The following is a 15,380-nucleotide window of genomic DNA, read 5'->3' as shown; positions in this document are numbered from 1 at the left end:
GACTCCCCGCCAACCTCAGCAAGATGGTGCAAGGTTTGATAGTGGGAGGAGGGGGCAGCCACCCACAAGTGGACAGACACTTTGTACCTGCATTGCAATGAGAAAATTACATTAGTCGTAGCAACCGGATTTGTGGGGCACCTTTAACGGAGTACAGCATCCCACAATGTCATTTGTGCCATTATTCTTTCATAGGATGTGGGTGTTGCCGGCAAGGCCAGCATTTGTTGCCCATCGCTAATTGTCTTTGAGCTGTGAGTCTTGCTCGGCCATTTCAGAGTCAACCACATTGCTGTGGGTCTGAAGTCACGTGTCGGCCAGACCAGGTAAGGATGGCAGATTTCCTCCCCTAAAGAGACATTGATCATTGATGAACCAGATGGGTTTTTCTGACAATCGGTGATGGCGTCATGGCAACCATGATTGAGACTAGCTTTCAATTCCATAAACCCCCCCCCATCCGGACATATAGGGTAGGGAAATCTGTAATTTTCCTTCCCCAAGACTGGGGAGGCCTTTGATGCGAGGGACTTGGGGAAGAGAGATAGGGGGTGGGGGGAGGAAAGTGAAATTTGTAAGACTGAGATTATTGATTCATGTTGAGTAAGAGGATCAAGGAGATGGAACAAAGCCAAGCAAATGTGGTTGACGTATTTATTAGCCCCGGTTAGCTGAATGGTGAACAGATTCGATGAACACCTATGCAAGTTTAATTGGCTGATTCTTGACAGCCCCTCAAGCTTGTTCTGCTGATCATGACTGATTTTCTCCCTCAACTCCACTTCCCTGCACTATCCCCATGGTTCCCATAGCGCCCAAAAATCTACCGATCTCAGTCCTGAATACACTCGGTGATGATTGAGCATCTACAGCTCTCTGAGGTAAAGAATTCCAAAAGACGTTGTGGGGGAACGAGGTTCCATGCACGGGGGATCGAAGCTCGTACACGGCCGGGGGGGGGGGCAGCTAGGGAGCAATGGCCTTACAGCATCTGCCCGGCCAAGCCCTCTAATAATTTTACCAATGTCAATGAGATTGTCTCTTATTATTCTTAACTCCGAGGAATGTGTCTCTTATTATTCTTAACTCTGAGGAGTGTTAGCCCATTCGATGCAATCTCCCTTCAGAGGACACCCTTCTCATAGGATGAATTGGTCTAGACACCAACACAGCCGTTTTCACACGCCCAGGTAAACATCTGCCAGAGAACACTTGGGGGCTGAAGGAAAGAATTTGAGGTTATACCTGAAAGTGTTCACGTACCTAAGCCTAATTAAATCACTAGACCCTGTGCTTTATATCAACAACAACTTCCAAAGCACGTTTAACCTAATAAAAAAATCCCAAGGCATTATAAAACAAAGTATGACATCATGCCACAAAAGAAGATATGAGGTCAGATGACCAAATGGTTGGTCAAGGAGGCAGTGTCTTCAAGGGGGAAAGTGAGGTAGAGAGGTTCAGGGAGGGAACTTTAGAGCTTAGGGGTGACTGAAGGTACAGCCCAAAACTGTGGAGCAATAACTATCAGGAATGTACAGGAGGACAGAGGCAGAATAATCCAGATACCTTGGAGGGTTGTGCGAGCGGAGGGAATAAAGAACAGAAAGATCATGAAGGATTGGCAAACAAAGATTTGAATTGTAAAACCCAAATGTTGCTTGATAGGGAGCCAGTGTAGGTCAGCAAGCAGAGGGGTGATAAGTGAATGATACCTGGTAAGAGTTAAGGCATAGGTCCTGTACACGGGGGATCGAGGCTTCGTACATGGGGGAGCGAGGTCCCGTACGGTTGGTTTAGCTCAGTGGAGGAGGCAGCTGGTTTGTAATGCACAACAAGGCCAACAGCCCGGGTTCAGTTCCCATACCGGCAGAGAATTCAGAATTCTCCCTCTGTGTACCTGAACAGGCGCTGGAATAAGTCTTCATTGCAGTGTTAATGTAAGCCTACTTGTGACAATAAAAAGATTATTATTATTATTACATGGGGAAGCGAGACCCTGTAAACAGGGGAGCAAGGCCCCGTACATGTGGGAACGAGGCCCTGTACACAGAGGAGCGAGCTCCGTACACAGGGGAGTGAGCCCCGTACACAGGTGATCGAGGCCCTATACAGGGGGAGCGTGGCCCATATACGGGAGGCATGGCCCGTACACGGGACAGCGAGGCCCTGTACACGGGGATGCGAGGCCCTGTACATGGTAGATCGAGGCTCCATGGTAGCGCACATTGGAGATTGAGGACCTGCACACGGGGGAGTGAGGCCCGTACTTGGGGGATCGAGGCTCCAAGGTCCTGTACATGGGAGGTCGAGGCTCCGTTAACAGGAGATCGAGGCCTCGTACACGGGAGATCGAGGTCACGTACTTGGGAAATCGAGGCCCCAAGGTCCTGTACACGTGTGATCGAGGCCTCTTACACGGGGGAGCGAGTTTTCTTCTCAGCGGGGTGTTTTAGAATGGGGTGTGGGGAGGGAACGCATCTAAGCTCCCCACATACATGGGCAGCTATCAGCATGATTTTTTCAGACCAGCGGGGTAGGTGATCTACCGCAGCGTGATTGTCGCCCTTTGCGATGTTAGGGCCGGGTGGAAGGGGCTCTGGGGCACAGGGGCTATTGTTGGAAACCAAGTAATAAAATTACAACGCCAAGCTGCGACAGATGGGTGCAGTTTGTGCATTCACTTGTTTCTGATCTTCAGAGTTTTAGGTCTGAGGAAAGGTTAAGGACGTCGTACTTTTTTCTTATTTGGCACTGATCCACTTTCTCGATGACTTGAGTTGAGACTTTGAAAGGCATTGATGAAGCTGATGCAAATCTTTCTATTCACAGTTTAAAATACCAGGAAACAAGTTAAAAATTAGAAGTTTAGGAGTAAGATGGGAAATGAGGTGGAACTGTTTATTTTACAGGAAGCGTAATCGGCTTTTGGAATAAGTTACTGAGGATGTCCAAAAATGTGCATAAGAAAAATAGGAGGATCTACTTTTTTTGCAAGTGGGTTGGACTAAGGAAATCTTGCTGCTAACATATATGGTTATGGTGAAGCCACACCTGGAGTACTGTGTGCACTTTTACTAAAAAAAATTTAGATACCCAATTCATTTTTTCCAATTTTGGGGCAATTTAGCGTGGCCAATCCACCTACCTTGCACATCTTTGGGTTGTGGGGGCGAAACCCACGCAAACACAGGGAGAATGTGCAAACTCCAGACGGACAGTGACCCAGAGCCGAGGTCAAACCTGGGGCCCCAGCGCCGTGAGGCAGCAGTGCTAACCACTGTGCCGCCCTTTCAAAGGAAGAAAATACTTGGCTTCGAAAAACGAAACAAAAGGTTCATCAAAGGATGTGAGGAGTGTCTCCTATGAGGAGAGATGGAGTAGAATTTGCCTATGTTCTCTGGAGCTCAGAAGAACAGAAAGTGATCTCATTGAAACATACAGAGGGTTTGACAAGGTAGATGGTGCGAGGGACTATTTTGGTTGGGGAACATGGAACTAGGGCGGGCGGGGTCTCAGGGTGAGGGGTCGACCATTTCTGACTGAGGTGAGGAAAAGTTCCTTCATTCAAGAGGGTGGTGAATCTTTGGAAGTCTCTACGCCAGAGGGCTGTGGAAGCTCAGTTATTGAGTATTCAGGACTGAGATTGATAGGTTCTCGGGCATGAAGAGAATCAAGGAGTATGGAGAGAGGACAGGAAAGTGGAGATGAAGTAGAAGATCGGCCATGATTTTATTGAGTGGTGCAGCAGGCTTGAGTGGTTATATAGCCCAACCCTGCCTCTATTCCTGAAGTTCTGATAAGGTCCATCAAGCCTGATTTTCCATGTTTCCGAGAGCTGGAATAAAAAGGCTCAAGCAAAACTAGATCTGTTTGCAAAGAGAAAGGAATTCTAAGAGTGCAGTGAGGAGAAGCGAGCTGGGGTTCACCTGAGGGAAAGAGACCGGGCTTGTTTTATAATAAAAATGTTCATTAAAACATTTTCATGATAAACACAATCATACAAAACAGTTAACTAAAGTTACACCATAAAAGAACAAGACTAACAAACAAAAGCACAAATAACTTAACCCCAAAAAACTAAAATAAACCCCCTAACAGCTGGTGGTGACTAGCTCCTTAAAAAAGAAACTGAATCCCTACCATCTTAGGTAGAACCATTCTACAGACCCTCTAACGGTGTACTTAACCTGTTTCAATTGCAAGAAAGACATGAGGTCACCCAACCAAACTGAGTCACTGGGTGGAGTAGATCTCCACCCAAGCAGAACTCGTCTCCCGACTATCAACGAGGTGAAGGTGGGGACACCCAGCGCCTGAAGCACCGGCAAGTCTGATACTCCAAAAATGACCTGCAGTGGACATGGATCCAAATCAACATCGAGCATCTCTGACGTGGGTTGAAGAGAGAGGCCCAAAAGCTTAACTACCTTGGGACAACACCAGAACATATGAATGTGGTTTGCGGGTCCCTGAGAGCAATACTCACACTTGCCCTCCACCCCAGAGAAAAATCCACTGTCAACTGCCCCTTAAGTGTCCAAAGATGTGCAGGTTAGGGCAACACGGTGGCCTAGTGGTTAGCACAAACGCCTCACGGCGCTGAGGGCCCAGGTTCGATCCCGGCTCTGGGTCACTGTCCGTGTGGAGTTTGCACATTCTCCCCGTGTCTGCGTGGGTTTCGCCCCCACAACCCTAAAATGTGCAGAGTAGGTGGATTGGCCACGCTAATTTGCCCCTTAATTGGAAAAAATAATTGGGTAATCTAAATTAAAAAAAAAAAAAGATGTGCAGGTTAGGTGGGGTTATGGAGATAGGGTGGGGGAATGGGCCTAGGTATGGTGCTGTTTCATAGGGTCAGTGCAGACTTGATGGGCCAAATGGCCTCCTTCTGCACTGGAGGAATTCTATGGTTCTATGGTCTGAATTACAAACACTGAGCAACCAGTCGCCACCACACAAGGGAGGAGAGACATACCCACCACAAAAAAGAAGAAAAAATTGATCCGCGAGTATACCTGAGAAAATCTTTATCACCTGCCCCCCCCCCCCCCCCCCCCCCCCCCCCACCCATCATTTCCATGAAAAAAAACAAAGCTTTGGCCACCCCTGGTGGAGTTAGAGATTTGGGCTTGGACCAATCCAGACTAGGGTTCAAAATGCAATTTAAGTCCCCACCCAAAAGTCAGCAGATGATTAATAAAATTCATATCATCCCAGTTTGGAGCATAGATATTAATCAGAACCACAGGAGTGCCTGCCAAAGGGATACAAACAATAATTGTCTGCCATTGGGGTTGGCCAAGATTTTAGCGGCAGAAAACGGAACCCTTTTACTGATTAATATTGCTGCACCACCTACTATCGAAGCCCAAATGAAAGACTTGTTCCACCCACCCCTTCCACAGCATTGTCTAGTCCTTGACCTACAAATGAGTCTCTTGCAAAAATACCACATCGGAATTTAAACTCTTAAGGTGAGCAAATACTCCTCAATCTTTTCACTGGGCTGTCCAACCCCCTGACATTCCAGGTGACAAAACAAATTGGGGGTCTCCCACCCCGCCCCAATCCAGAGTCAGCCATTTCCACCAAGAGAGATTGCCCAACAAATACATAACAGGTACAGGAACCAGGCTCACCCAAGATGGCCACCAAACTAAATCACAAGACTAAACAAAGAAAAATCTGCAGGCACCGTCAGCAAACTAACCCCCCATCTTCACCCTTGGATACCACAGCCAAATAAGCATACAGATAGAGGGAAAGCGAACAGAAACAACTAAAATCTACTTCTAACAAACCTGAACCTAAACAAAACAAGAACTCTAAGCTCATTATCTAAAAACATTTCTATAATAAGTCGCAGTCAACCCTCCAACATCGCTCCCGTTAGCTAACTCTTAGGTTAGCAGGGAGGTTCCTAACTAGAGTGAAGGAAAATGGTGACAAACAACAAAATATTAAAACCCCATTAATCATTGCGCTCCAACAGGGAGTTTATATTTTCCTAATAATCAGATCAGGACCCCATTTCAAACTAAACCCCAAATATAAGCCCAAACTGTAAAAATTCAACCCCAACAAGAACAGGAAAATTCAAAAATAAACATGGAACCCCAGCAATTCAACATGCCTGCCTCCAAAAACCGAAAAACTCAATCACACCGTGCCCAACTCGCTTTTCTTAACAGAGGAGGCGCATCAAATAAATAGGCCTTTCCCTCGAAAGTCACTCTGAGTCGCGCTGGGTACACCACACCGAACTGGACTCCACTTTTATACAGGGTGACCTTGGCTTTGTTGAACGCAGTCCTCTTCTTTGCCAGCTCCGCTCCCACATCTTGGTAAAACCTGATGGCCTGACCTTCCCATTTGAAGTCATGATGCTCCTTCGCCTCAGAACCCGCTCTTTCTCTTTGAACTATGGATATTCACTATTACTGCACTTGGTGGTTGCACAGGACGAGGCCTCTGTCGGAGTGCAAGGTGGGCTTGGTCCAACCTCTTGATTGGATCATGAATCCACCCTCTTCCATCATCTTCCCGAACATCTCAGCAAAGTATTCCGTGGGCATTGTGCCTTCCATTCCTTTTGGCAGCCCCACAATTCAAAGGTTTTGCCTCCTGGACCGATTCTCTAAATCATTTACCTTGGCCCTCAATTTTTTATTCGCTTCGGCCACCAGAGACATCTCCACTTCCAGTGAGGCAATCTGATCACTGTATCTCGAAAGGGCCACTTCTGCGTCTTTAATCGTGGTTTCACGGTTTCATTGATCTTCTCCAGAGTCACTCGGATGGGGGCCAAGGCCTCCTCCATCGATTTCCAGAGATCCTCCAACACAAACCGGCAGTGTTTATCAAATAATTTTGCCACAGTACTCAAAAGCACCTAGGCCGTTAGCGGAGTGACCAGAGGCCGCCTCCACCATTTTATCTGCGAATGAGCTCTGAGAGGCCTCCGATTCCGTCGCCGAACTTCTACTGTCTGCTTTCTTTCCCTGACTTTTCTAGGCATTTCACCTATGTAGGATCCCTAACCCATTAATTATGAGGGTTTTCAAAAGAAAATACCCCCAGAAACTGAGAGAAAGGAGCAAAAAGTGCAGTACTCTAGCGGGAGCCACCTCCTGCATGTCTTCCCCCTACATAACGCCACCAAAGTCGGGCCTGGGTTTGTTGGCCTTCTGCTGATCTTAAAACCCTCGTGTTCTTGGTGCACAATAGGTCACTGAAGATCTAGCCTCCAATGGAGGGCGGCACGGTAGCACGGTGGTTGGTTGGCACCGTTGCTTCACAGCGCCAGGGACGTCGGTTCATTCATGGCTTGTGTCACTGTCTGTGTGGAGTTTGCACGTTCTCCCCGTGTCTGCCTGGGTTTCCTCCGGAGTGCTCCGGATTTCTCCCACAAGTCCCGAAAGTCGTGCTTGTTAGGTGAATTGGACATTCTGAATTCTCCCCCTGTGTACCCATACAGGAGCCGGAGTGTGGCGATGAGGGGATTTTCACAGTAACTTCATTGCAGTGTTTAAAAAAAAAAAAATTTAGCGTACCCAATTCATTTTTCCAATTAAGGGGCAATTTAGCGTGGCCAATCCACCTACTCTGCACATCTTTGCGTTGTGGGGGCGAAACCCACGCAACACGGGGAGAATGTGCAAACTCCACATGGACAGTGACCCAGAGCCGGGATTGAACCTGGGACCTCGGTGCCATAAGGCAACAGGGCTAACCCATTGCCCCACCGTGCTGCCCTTTCATTGCAGTGTTAATGTGAGCCTGCGTGTGACAATAAAGATTATTACGATATAAAACTGTCAAATTGGGCACCGAGATGTCAGTTATTGTCCATCCATACATCCCTCCTCGGGCACAAGTAAAATGAATTAATCCAGGCTGTAGCAATTTAATAATTTTAGTAGATGTGGTAAAATGTGGATCTTGGGTTGGTGGCAACTGACAACGAAAAAATGATACGGGTTCAGGTGCGAAGAAAGTACTTGCTCTCCCATAAAAAGCTCTGGGCGGCAGTTCAAGTAATAATTTTGGGTGCAGGATCAATTTTCTTTTGCTGGACCCGGGTGTGAGAGGATACGGGGCCAAGGCGGATGGCTGGAGTGAAGATTCTGATCAGCCATGGTCTCACTGGATGGCGGGAGAGATTCGAGGGGCTGAATAATCTTTTCAGGTCCTCAAGCCCAAGCCAGGTTGGCATCACGTGTGAGTTTGACTCAGATCGGTCTGGAAAGGGAAATCTGTCCGTTGTCGGGAGAGGGAAGAACCTGGGGCGAGAGGAATTTAGTGACAGGGTTAGGTTGGAGAATTCGGGGTTGTTCTCCATGCAGCCATGGAGATTGAGGGGGTTTTTGATAGGGGCGTTAAAGATTATGATAGGTTTAGATAAGGTCGGCAAAGTAAAGCTGTTCTGATTAGCTGATGGTACAAGTATGAGGACACATAGTTTTAAGGTTGGGGTAAGAGATACAGCGGGAAAGGGAGGAAGAATGGTTTTGCACAGCAAGTGGTACTGACCTGGCACTCACTGCTTACGAGGGTGAGGGAAGTGGAGACAATGAATTTCAAAAGGAAATTGGAAGGGACGCTTGAGGGAAATAAATTTGCAGAGATACGGGGATAGACCGGGGAATGGGGCTGAGAAGATTGCTAGCCAGCATGGATTCAATGGGCTGAATGGTCTCATATTGTGCCATAACAACTATATAACTTTGAGAGAGGCCAAGGCCTCACTGTGAGGCCTGGAATGAACACTCCTTGCCCATGTTTTGGACGTGGAACACAGGAAATTTTGATCCATTACTAGCTGGGAGCAGAGCTTATGTTATTATGCACGTTTGTTATTATTAAACGAGGCAAACACTCCTTTGAGCCAATCGGGCAGCCTAACTCTGCTGGTATCACCATTGGAAGCCAAAGAGAGAAACCAGACTGACTATTCTCAGACAGAAATAAATACTAAGCTCAAAACAAAATCCAAAACTTCCATGATAATGATCACTTTAAACCTGGATCTGATCAGAATGATGTCTCGGCCAATTCCATGGAACAGTCAATATCCTTTATGATATCCTTTCGAGGGTGACACCAATGTACACATTTTTTTTTTAACTCGTAAATCCTGGTTTATTGTTGTTGTGTACATTTTTTACAAAGCTGGTAAGAACCAGATTCTGGAATGTTCCGGTATCTACACAGCCTGGAAGCCCAGGACCAGGATAAGATTAAACTGGAATCTTCCTCACTGGGGCTGGAAGCAAGTAGTCTGCAGCTGGCTGCCTTTTGCAGGCAGGCAGCTCAATCTTTGGCAATGGCATATGGCTTCTCCACCTCGATCTTGCCACAATCTGCAATGACCACATCTTTCAATGGTTTATCCCGGCTGTCCGTCTTCGAAGTCTCAACTTGTCTTACAACATCTAATCCTTCGATGACTTTTCCGAATACAACGTGCTTCCCATCGAGCCAGGGGGTTATGTTGGTGGTGATGAAGAACTGACCCACCCCGGGCTTGAAGTTTTCATCAGGGAATCGGTCAGCATAGATGCTCTTTCCACCCAGTGCCATCTCCGCGGGTGAAGTCCCCTCCCTGGATCATAAAGTCTTTGATGACCCGGTGGAATTTACTATTTTTGTAACCGAATCCTTTTTCCCGTCGCTAAAGCAACAACGTTTTCAACCATCTTCGGAACAGTCTACCCAAAAAGTCCAAATACTACACGGCCTACATCCTCGTTGCCAATTTTAATATCAAAATACACCTTGACGGTCACTTTGGGCCCCTTTTTCTTCTCCTCGGCCCGCGAGGCCCCGGGCAGCAGCAGGAGGGTAAGGCCGGCGGTCAGCAGCACGGTGGGGAGGAGCAGCTTCATCTTCCAGGCTGCGCGGAGCATCCCCAATGTACACATTTTAACCGCACAGAATAACCTGATTCTGGTCACCATGCCAAAGCCAATAGTATAGAATGTCAGATCATTAAAGGTCATAGGATTATGTAGGATATACAATACCGACCAACCAGTCAATGCCATCCATTCATACTCCACTCAAATCACTTCCTATTCTTCCTCATCTCATTCTACCATCTATTCCCCTCTCCCTCAATTGCCTATCTACTCTCCCCTTAAACGTTTCTGTAATGTTCTTTGATTATGCTGATGTTGAATCTTGATGTGGTAGTGTTAACAAAGAACATTAGACTTTGTTTTACAACAAAACTATACTCTAAAGGATTACTATTATGCCTAAGATTAATACAGTTGGAAATAATGGTCTAACACTAACTTACACTAAGATACTGCAGAGCTACTCTAATATGCGACAGCTATCAACTCCTTACTATCACATTGTCCCGGAATACCTGGTGCGTCCGGGTCACTTGCCTGCATACTCGCACCACCTGCTGGTCGGATGCTAGAACTACAACTGTAAAACATATAACTTATAATACACATACAGATGATTGATCTACTCATATTATATACAGATGATAATTTACCTATCATCACAATTTCTATACGATTTGCCTCAACCATTTTCTTTGATAGCAAATTCCACATTCTCATTGCTCTCTTGAGTAAAGAGGTTTCTTCTGAATGACCCATTTGACTATCTAATTTTGATGGCCTCTTGATTTGTCCTTCGTTGAGGTTACTCAAGGCCAAAATAGTTTGATTTTTGGAGAGCGATGGGCCTGCAGATTGTGTGGTAAAGAGGAGTGAAGGGTGGGTGGACAGTTGTGAGCCGATTGAATAGTGGAACAGGTTTGAGTGACAATGCGGCCTTTCACGTAGAATCATAGAATCACTACAGTGCAGAAAGAGACCATTCGGCCCAACAAATCTACACCGGCTGTAATAGTATTTATCTCTCAGTCAACATCTCTGAAAAACAGGCTATCTGGCCATGAACATCTCTGTGGGGGCTTGCTGTGCCCAAAATGGCTGCTGCGCCTCCTATATTATGCCACTGACCACTTCTCATAAGTGCTTCGCTGACCTCAAACGCCCGGACGTCGTGAAAGATGCTGTGGAAGTGCAAGTCCTGGGCAGCACGGTAGCACAGTGGTTAGCACCGTTGCTTCAGAGCTCCAGGGTCCCAGGTTCAATTCCCGTCTTGGGTCACTGTCTGTGCGTAATCTGCACGTTCTCCCCGTGTATGTGGGTTTCCTCCGGGTGCTCTGGTTTCCTCCCACAGTCCAAAGATGTGCAAGTTAGGTGGATTGGCCATGATCAATTGCCCTTAAGTGTCCATAAAGGTCGGGTGGGGTTACTGGGTTATGGGGATAGGACGGAGGTGTGGGCTTGTGTCGGGTGCTCTTTCCAAGGGCCGGTGCAGACTCGATGGGCCGAATAGTCTCCTCCTGCACTGTAAATTCTATGATAACTGCCCAGCAGCAGAAGAGACTGACTTGCTAAAGCTGGGCAAAAAATAACGTTCCAGAGATTGTTGGCCAATTGAGAATAAAGTACATTTGCTTCAACTGCCTGGACTTTTCATGGGAAGCAAAGTGAACTTCAGTGACCAACAAATGTCATCCACATTCCTGTTTTTTAAAAAAATGCAGTCAATGTGCGTCCGTTTGACTTGAGCTTCTTATCCAGCTAGCACCTCAGCCAAGGTAAATATTTGCTCACCCACTCACAGCCTGTTACATACCCATTTCCTGCCTTGTGCTGCACACTCCCGCACCGTACATCATTGTCGCTTCTGCCACCAAGTTCAAGGACTCTCCCTTATTTTCTGCAAAGCCCAGGTAGTTATAGGAGCCCATGTTAATCACATCTTTAATTACTCGTCCTGTGTACCTGCAATGAAGGCAGTGGCTGATGTTAAATTTGCAGTGTAAGCATTGCAGGGTTATTCAGCAAGCTACACAGCTTTATCATAATTTTCTACTCTGATAAACAGCGACCTTCATAAATTTTAGTCAGCGACTGCAGATTAAACACATGGATAGTAAAAGCAAAATACTGCGGCTGCTGGAAATCTGAAATAGAAACAGAAAATGCTGGAAAAGCTCTGCAGGTCCGGCAGCGTCTGTGGAGAGAGAAACAGAGTTAACGTTCCGAGTCCGTATGGCTATTCTTCGGAGCTGGAATACACGGCCTGTTCAGGCTTTTATCTCCTGCCACACAACTGTCGCTCGCAAAAAAAATCCAAGTGAAAAATTAAGGCAATGACCCCTGTTAGAAGGCTGCAGCTCAGTTGGTGGCTGTGGGTTCATGTCCCACCCCAGACACTTGCGCATAGGAACTGAGGTTTGACACTCCCAATGCGGCATTGAGGGAGTGCTGCACTCTCGAAGATACAGATAAGGTGAGATTAAGCAGGATGTGAGGAAACTCATCAATACCAGCAGAGACCAGCTCAGTGAAATGGCCTGTTTTGGTGCTGGGAGATTCAATGTAATCCATTGGTGTGAAGCCAAGTCACAAGGTTTGATTTTTACATCCTCGGATTACAGTTAGCGGATTTACGACGGGTAGCTAGCTGAAAGCTACAGTCGCCCTCGAGCGGGAAAGAGAGAAGATAAATTTGCCAGGGTCGCGCAAATTCTATCAAGTCTCCTGCAGGATTGGGAGCACGGTAGATTCCCCTACAGTCCAATAGTCATCCCAAAAGCCAGCACCTCCATGGGTGCAGCGCGCCTCCATCCTAGGCTCCAATGTCAGCCAAATCTTTCTGCTCAAGTTTCTGGAGCGTGATTTGAACCTACAAACCATGAGGAAAGAGTGTTGCACTGTCACACATGTGTCAGGGTTGGAAGGTTGCTCCTTCACACTGTACCTGAAAGTCCAATTGTAGTCATCAGAGACACGTTCCACCAAGTCAAAGGTAGGCCCAGGCACACTGCAGATTGGTCGATTCCAGTTGTCACGGACCCTCATGTACAGATTCCGTTTGTAGAAATTTTCGAAGTCTTGATAGAGTGGCACAAATTCCTGCATAGTGAAATATCAAATGATCAATTTTACAACAGTAAGTTATTCGACCTATTCTGCAAAGGGTCAAAGTCATCTCTCCCCATTGGGGACAGACGATTGGTTACTGAGACCGTGGTGGTGAGCCGGCTTCTTGAACCACTGCAGTGTGTGTGGTGTAGGCACATCCACAGTGCTGTTAGGGATTTCCAGAATTTTGAACTAGCAGCAGTGAAGGAATGGCGATACAGTTCCAAGTCAGGATGGTGCGTAGCTTGGAGGGGAACTTGCAGGTGGTGGTGTTCCACCTCGGTGAGTTGCTGTATTGCATCTTGTAGATGGTACACACGGCTGCTACTGTGCGTCAGTGGTGGAGGGATGTTGAAGGTGGTGGAAGGGGTGCCAATCAAGCAGGCTGCTTTGTCCTTCTTGAGTGTTGTTGGAGCTGCACTCACCCAGGCAAGTGGAGAGTATTCCATTACATTCCTGACTTGTGCCTTATAGATGGTGGACAGTCTTTGGGGAGTCTAGGAGGTGAATTACTTGCCACTGGATTCCCAGCTTATGGCCTGCTCTTGCAGTCAAGGTATTTATATGCCTGGTTCAGGTCAGGTTCTGGTTAATGGTAATCAATAGATGTTGCTAGTAATGCCATTGAATGTCAAGAGATGGTTTGATTCTCTCTTGTTGGACATGGTCATTGTCTGGCACGTATGTGGCGCAAATGTTACTTGTCACTTATCAGCCCAAGCCTGGAGATTGTCCAGGTCCTGCTGGATATAGATATGTACTGCTTTAGTATCTGAGGAGTCATGAATGGCGTTGAACATGGTGCAATCATCATGTACTGATCTATTTGGATTTCCAGAAGCCTTTTGACAAGGTGCCATACAGGTGGCTGCAAAATAAGAGCCCGTGCATGGTATTCGGGCCAAGTTATAGGCATGGATAGAGGATTGGCTGACTGGCAGAAGGCTGAGAGTGTGGACAAAGGGGGCTTTTTCAGGATGGCAACCGGTGACTATTGGTGCTCTGCAGGGGTCAGTGTTGGATCACAACTTTTCACGATATGCATGAATGATCTGGAAGAAGGAACAGAGGGCAATGTTGCTAAGTTTGCAGATGATACAAAGATATGTAGAGGGTTAGGTAGTGTTGAGGAGAGTGGCATGGTGGTGCAGTGGTTAGCACTGCTGCCTCACGATGCCGAGGTCCCAGGTTCGATCCCGGCCCTGGGTCACTGTCCGTGTGGAGTATGCACATTCTCTTGGAGTGCAGCTCCAACAACACTCAAGAAGGACAAAACACCCTGCTTGATTGGCACCCCTTCCACCACCTGCGTGTGGCTTGCTCCCACAACCCAAAGATGTACAAGGTAGGTGGATTGGCCAAGCTAAATTGCCCCTTAATTGGAAAAAAATACAATTATAAAAAAAATTGAAAAATTGGATACTCTAAATTTATAAAACAAATGGTAGTGTTGAGGAAGCTAGGAGGCTGCAGAAGGACTTGGGACAGGCTAGGAGGGTGTCAAAGAAGTGGCAGATGGAATACAATGTGGAAAAGTGCGAGGTTATGTACTTTGGTAGGAAGAATAGCGGCAGAGACTATTTTCTAAATGGGGAAAGGTTTCGGAACTCTGAAGAACAAAGAGACTTCGGAGTTCTCGTTCAGAATTCTCTTAAGGTGCAGATTCAGTTGGTAGTTAGGAAGGCAAATACAATGTTAGCATACATTTCGAGGGGGCCAGAATACAAGAGCATAGATGTACTGCTGAGGCTGCATAAGGCTCTGGTCAGGCCCCATTTGGAATATTATGAGCAGTTTTGGGTTCCGTATTAAGGAAGGATGTGCTGGCCTTGGAGAGTGTCCAGAGGAGGTTCATAAGAATGATCCTTGGAATGAAAGGCTTGTCATACGAGGAGCAGTTGAGGACTCTGGGTCTGTAGTTGATGGAGCTTAGAAGGTTGAGGGGGAATCTCATTGAAACTTATAGAATATGAAATGAAATGAAAATCGCTTATTGTCACATGTCAGCTCCAAATGAAGTTACTGTGAAAATCCCCTAGTTGCCACATTCCAGCGCCTGTTCGAGGAGGCTGGTACGGGAATTGAACCGTGCTGCTGGCCTGCCTTAAAAGCCAGCGATTTAGTCTTGTGCTAAACCAGCCACAGTAGCCTAGAGTGAACATGGAGAAGATATTTCCACTAGTGGGAAAGACTAATGATAATAATCTTTATTACTGTCACAAGTAGACTTACATTAACAGTGCAATGAAGTTATTGAGAAAATCCCCTAGTCGCCACACTCCAGCACCTGTTCGGGTACGCTGAGGGAGAATTCAGAATGTCCTAGTCACCTAACAAGCATGTCTTTCGGGAGCTGTGGGAGGAAACCGGAGCACCCGGAGGAAACCCACGCAGACACAGGGAGAACGT

The 15,380-nt window shown here is 46.8% G+C and overlaps 1 protein-coding gene and 1 pseudogene across 1 annotated transcript in view; both read right to left on the bottom strand.

The window, feature by feature from the left end:
• Positions 1-15,380, bottom strand: part of sptlc3 (serine palmitoyltransferase, long chain base subunit 3) — a 126,400-nt gene that overhangs the window by 87,877 nt on the left and 23,143 nt on the right. The window contains exons 3-4 of the mRNA XM_038792491.1: positions 12,808-12,962; positions 11,677-11,825 (exon numbers count right to left, since the gene is read on the bottom strand). Of these exons, the coding sequence (XP_038648419.1) occupies positions 11,677-11,825; positions 12,808-12,962 (304 nt within the window). The remainder of the gene's footprint in view (positions 1-11,676; positions 11,826-12,807; positions 12,963-15,380) is intronic.
• LOC119971376 lies at positions 9,159-9,891 on the bottom strand (annotated as a pseudogene).

The sequence above is a fragment of the Scyliorhinus canicula genome, chromosome 1 (genome assembly GCF_902713615.1).
Source record: "Scyliorhinus canicula chromosome 1, sScyCan1.1, whole genome shotgun sequence".
NCBI classification, from domain to species: Eukaryota; Metazoa; Chordata; class Chondrichthyes; order Carcharhiniformes; family Scyliorhinidae; genus Scyliorhinus; species Scyliorhinus canicula.
Note: the sequence above shows the minus strand (reverse complement) of the source record. Positions and strands in the feature narration are given on the sequence as shown.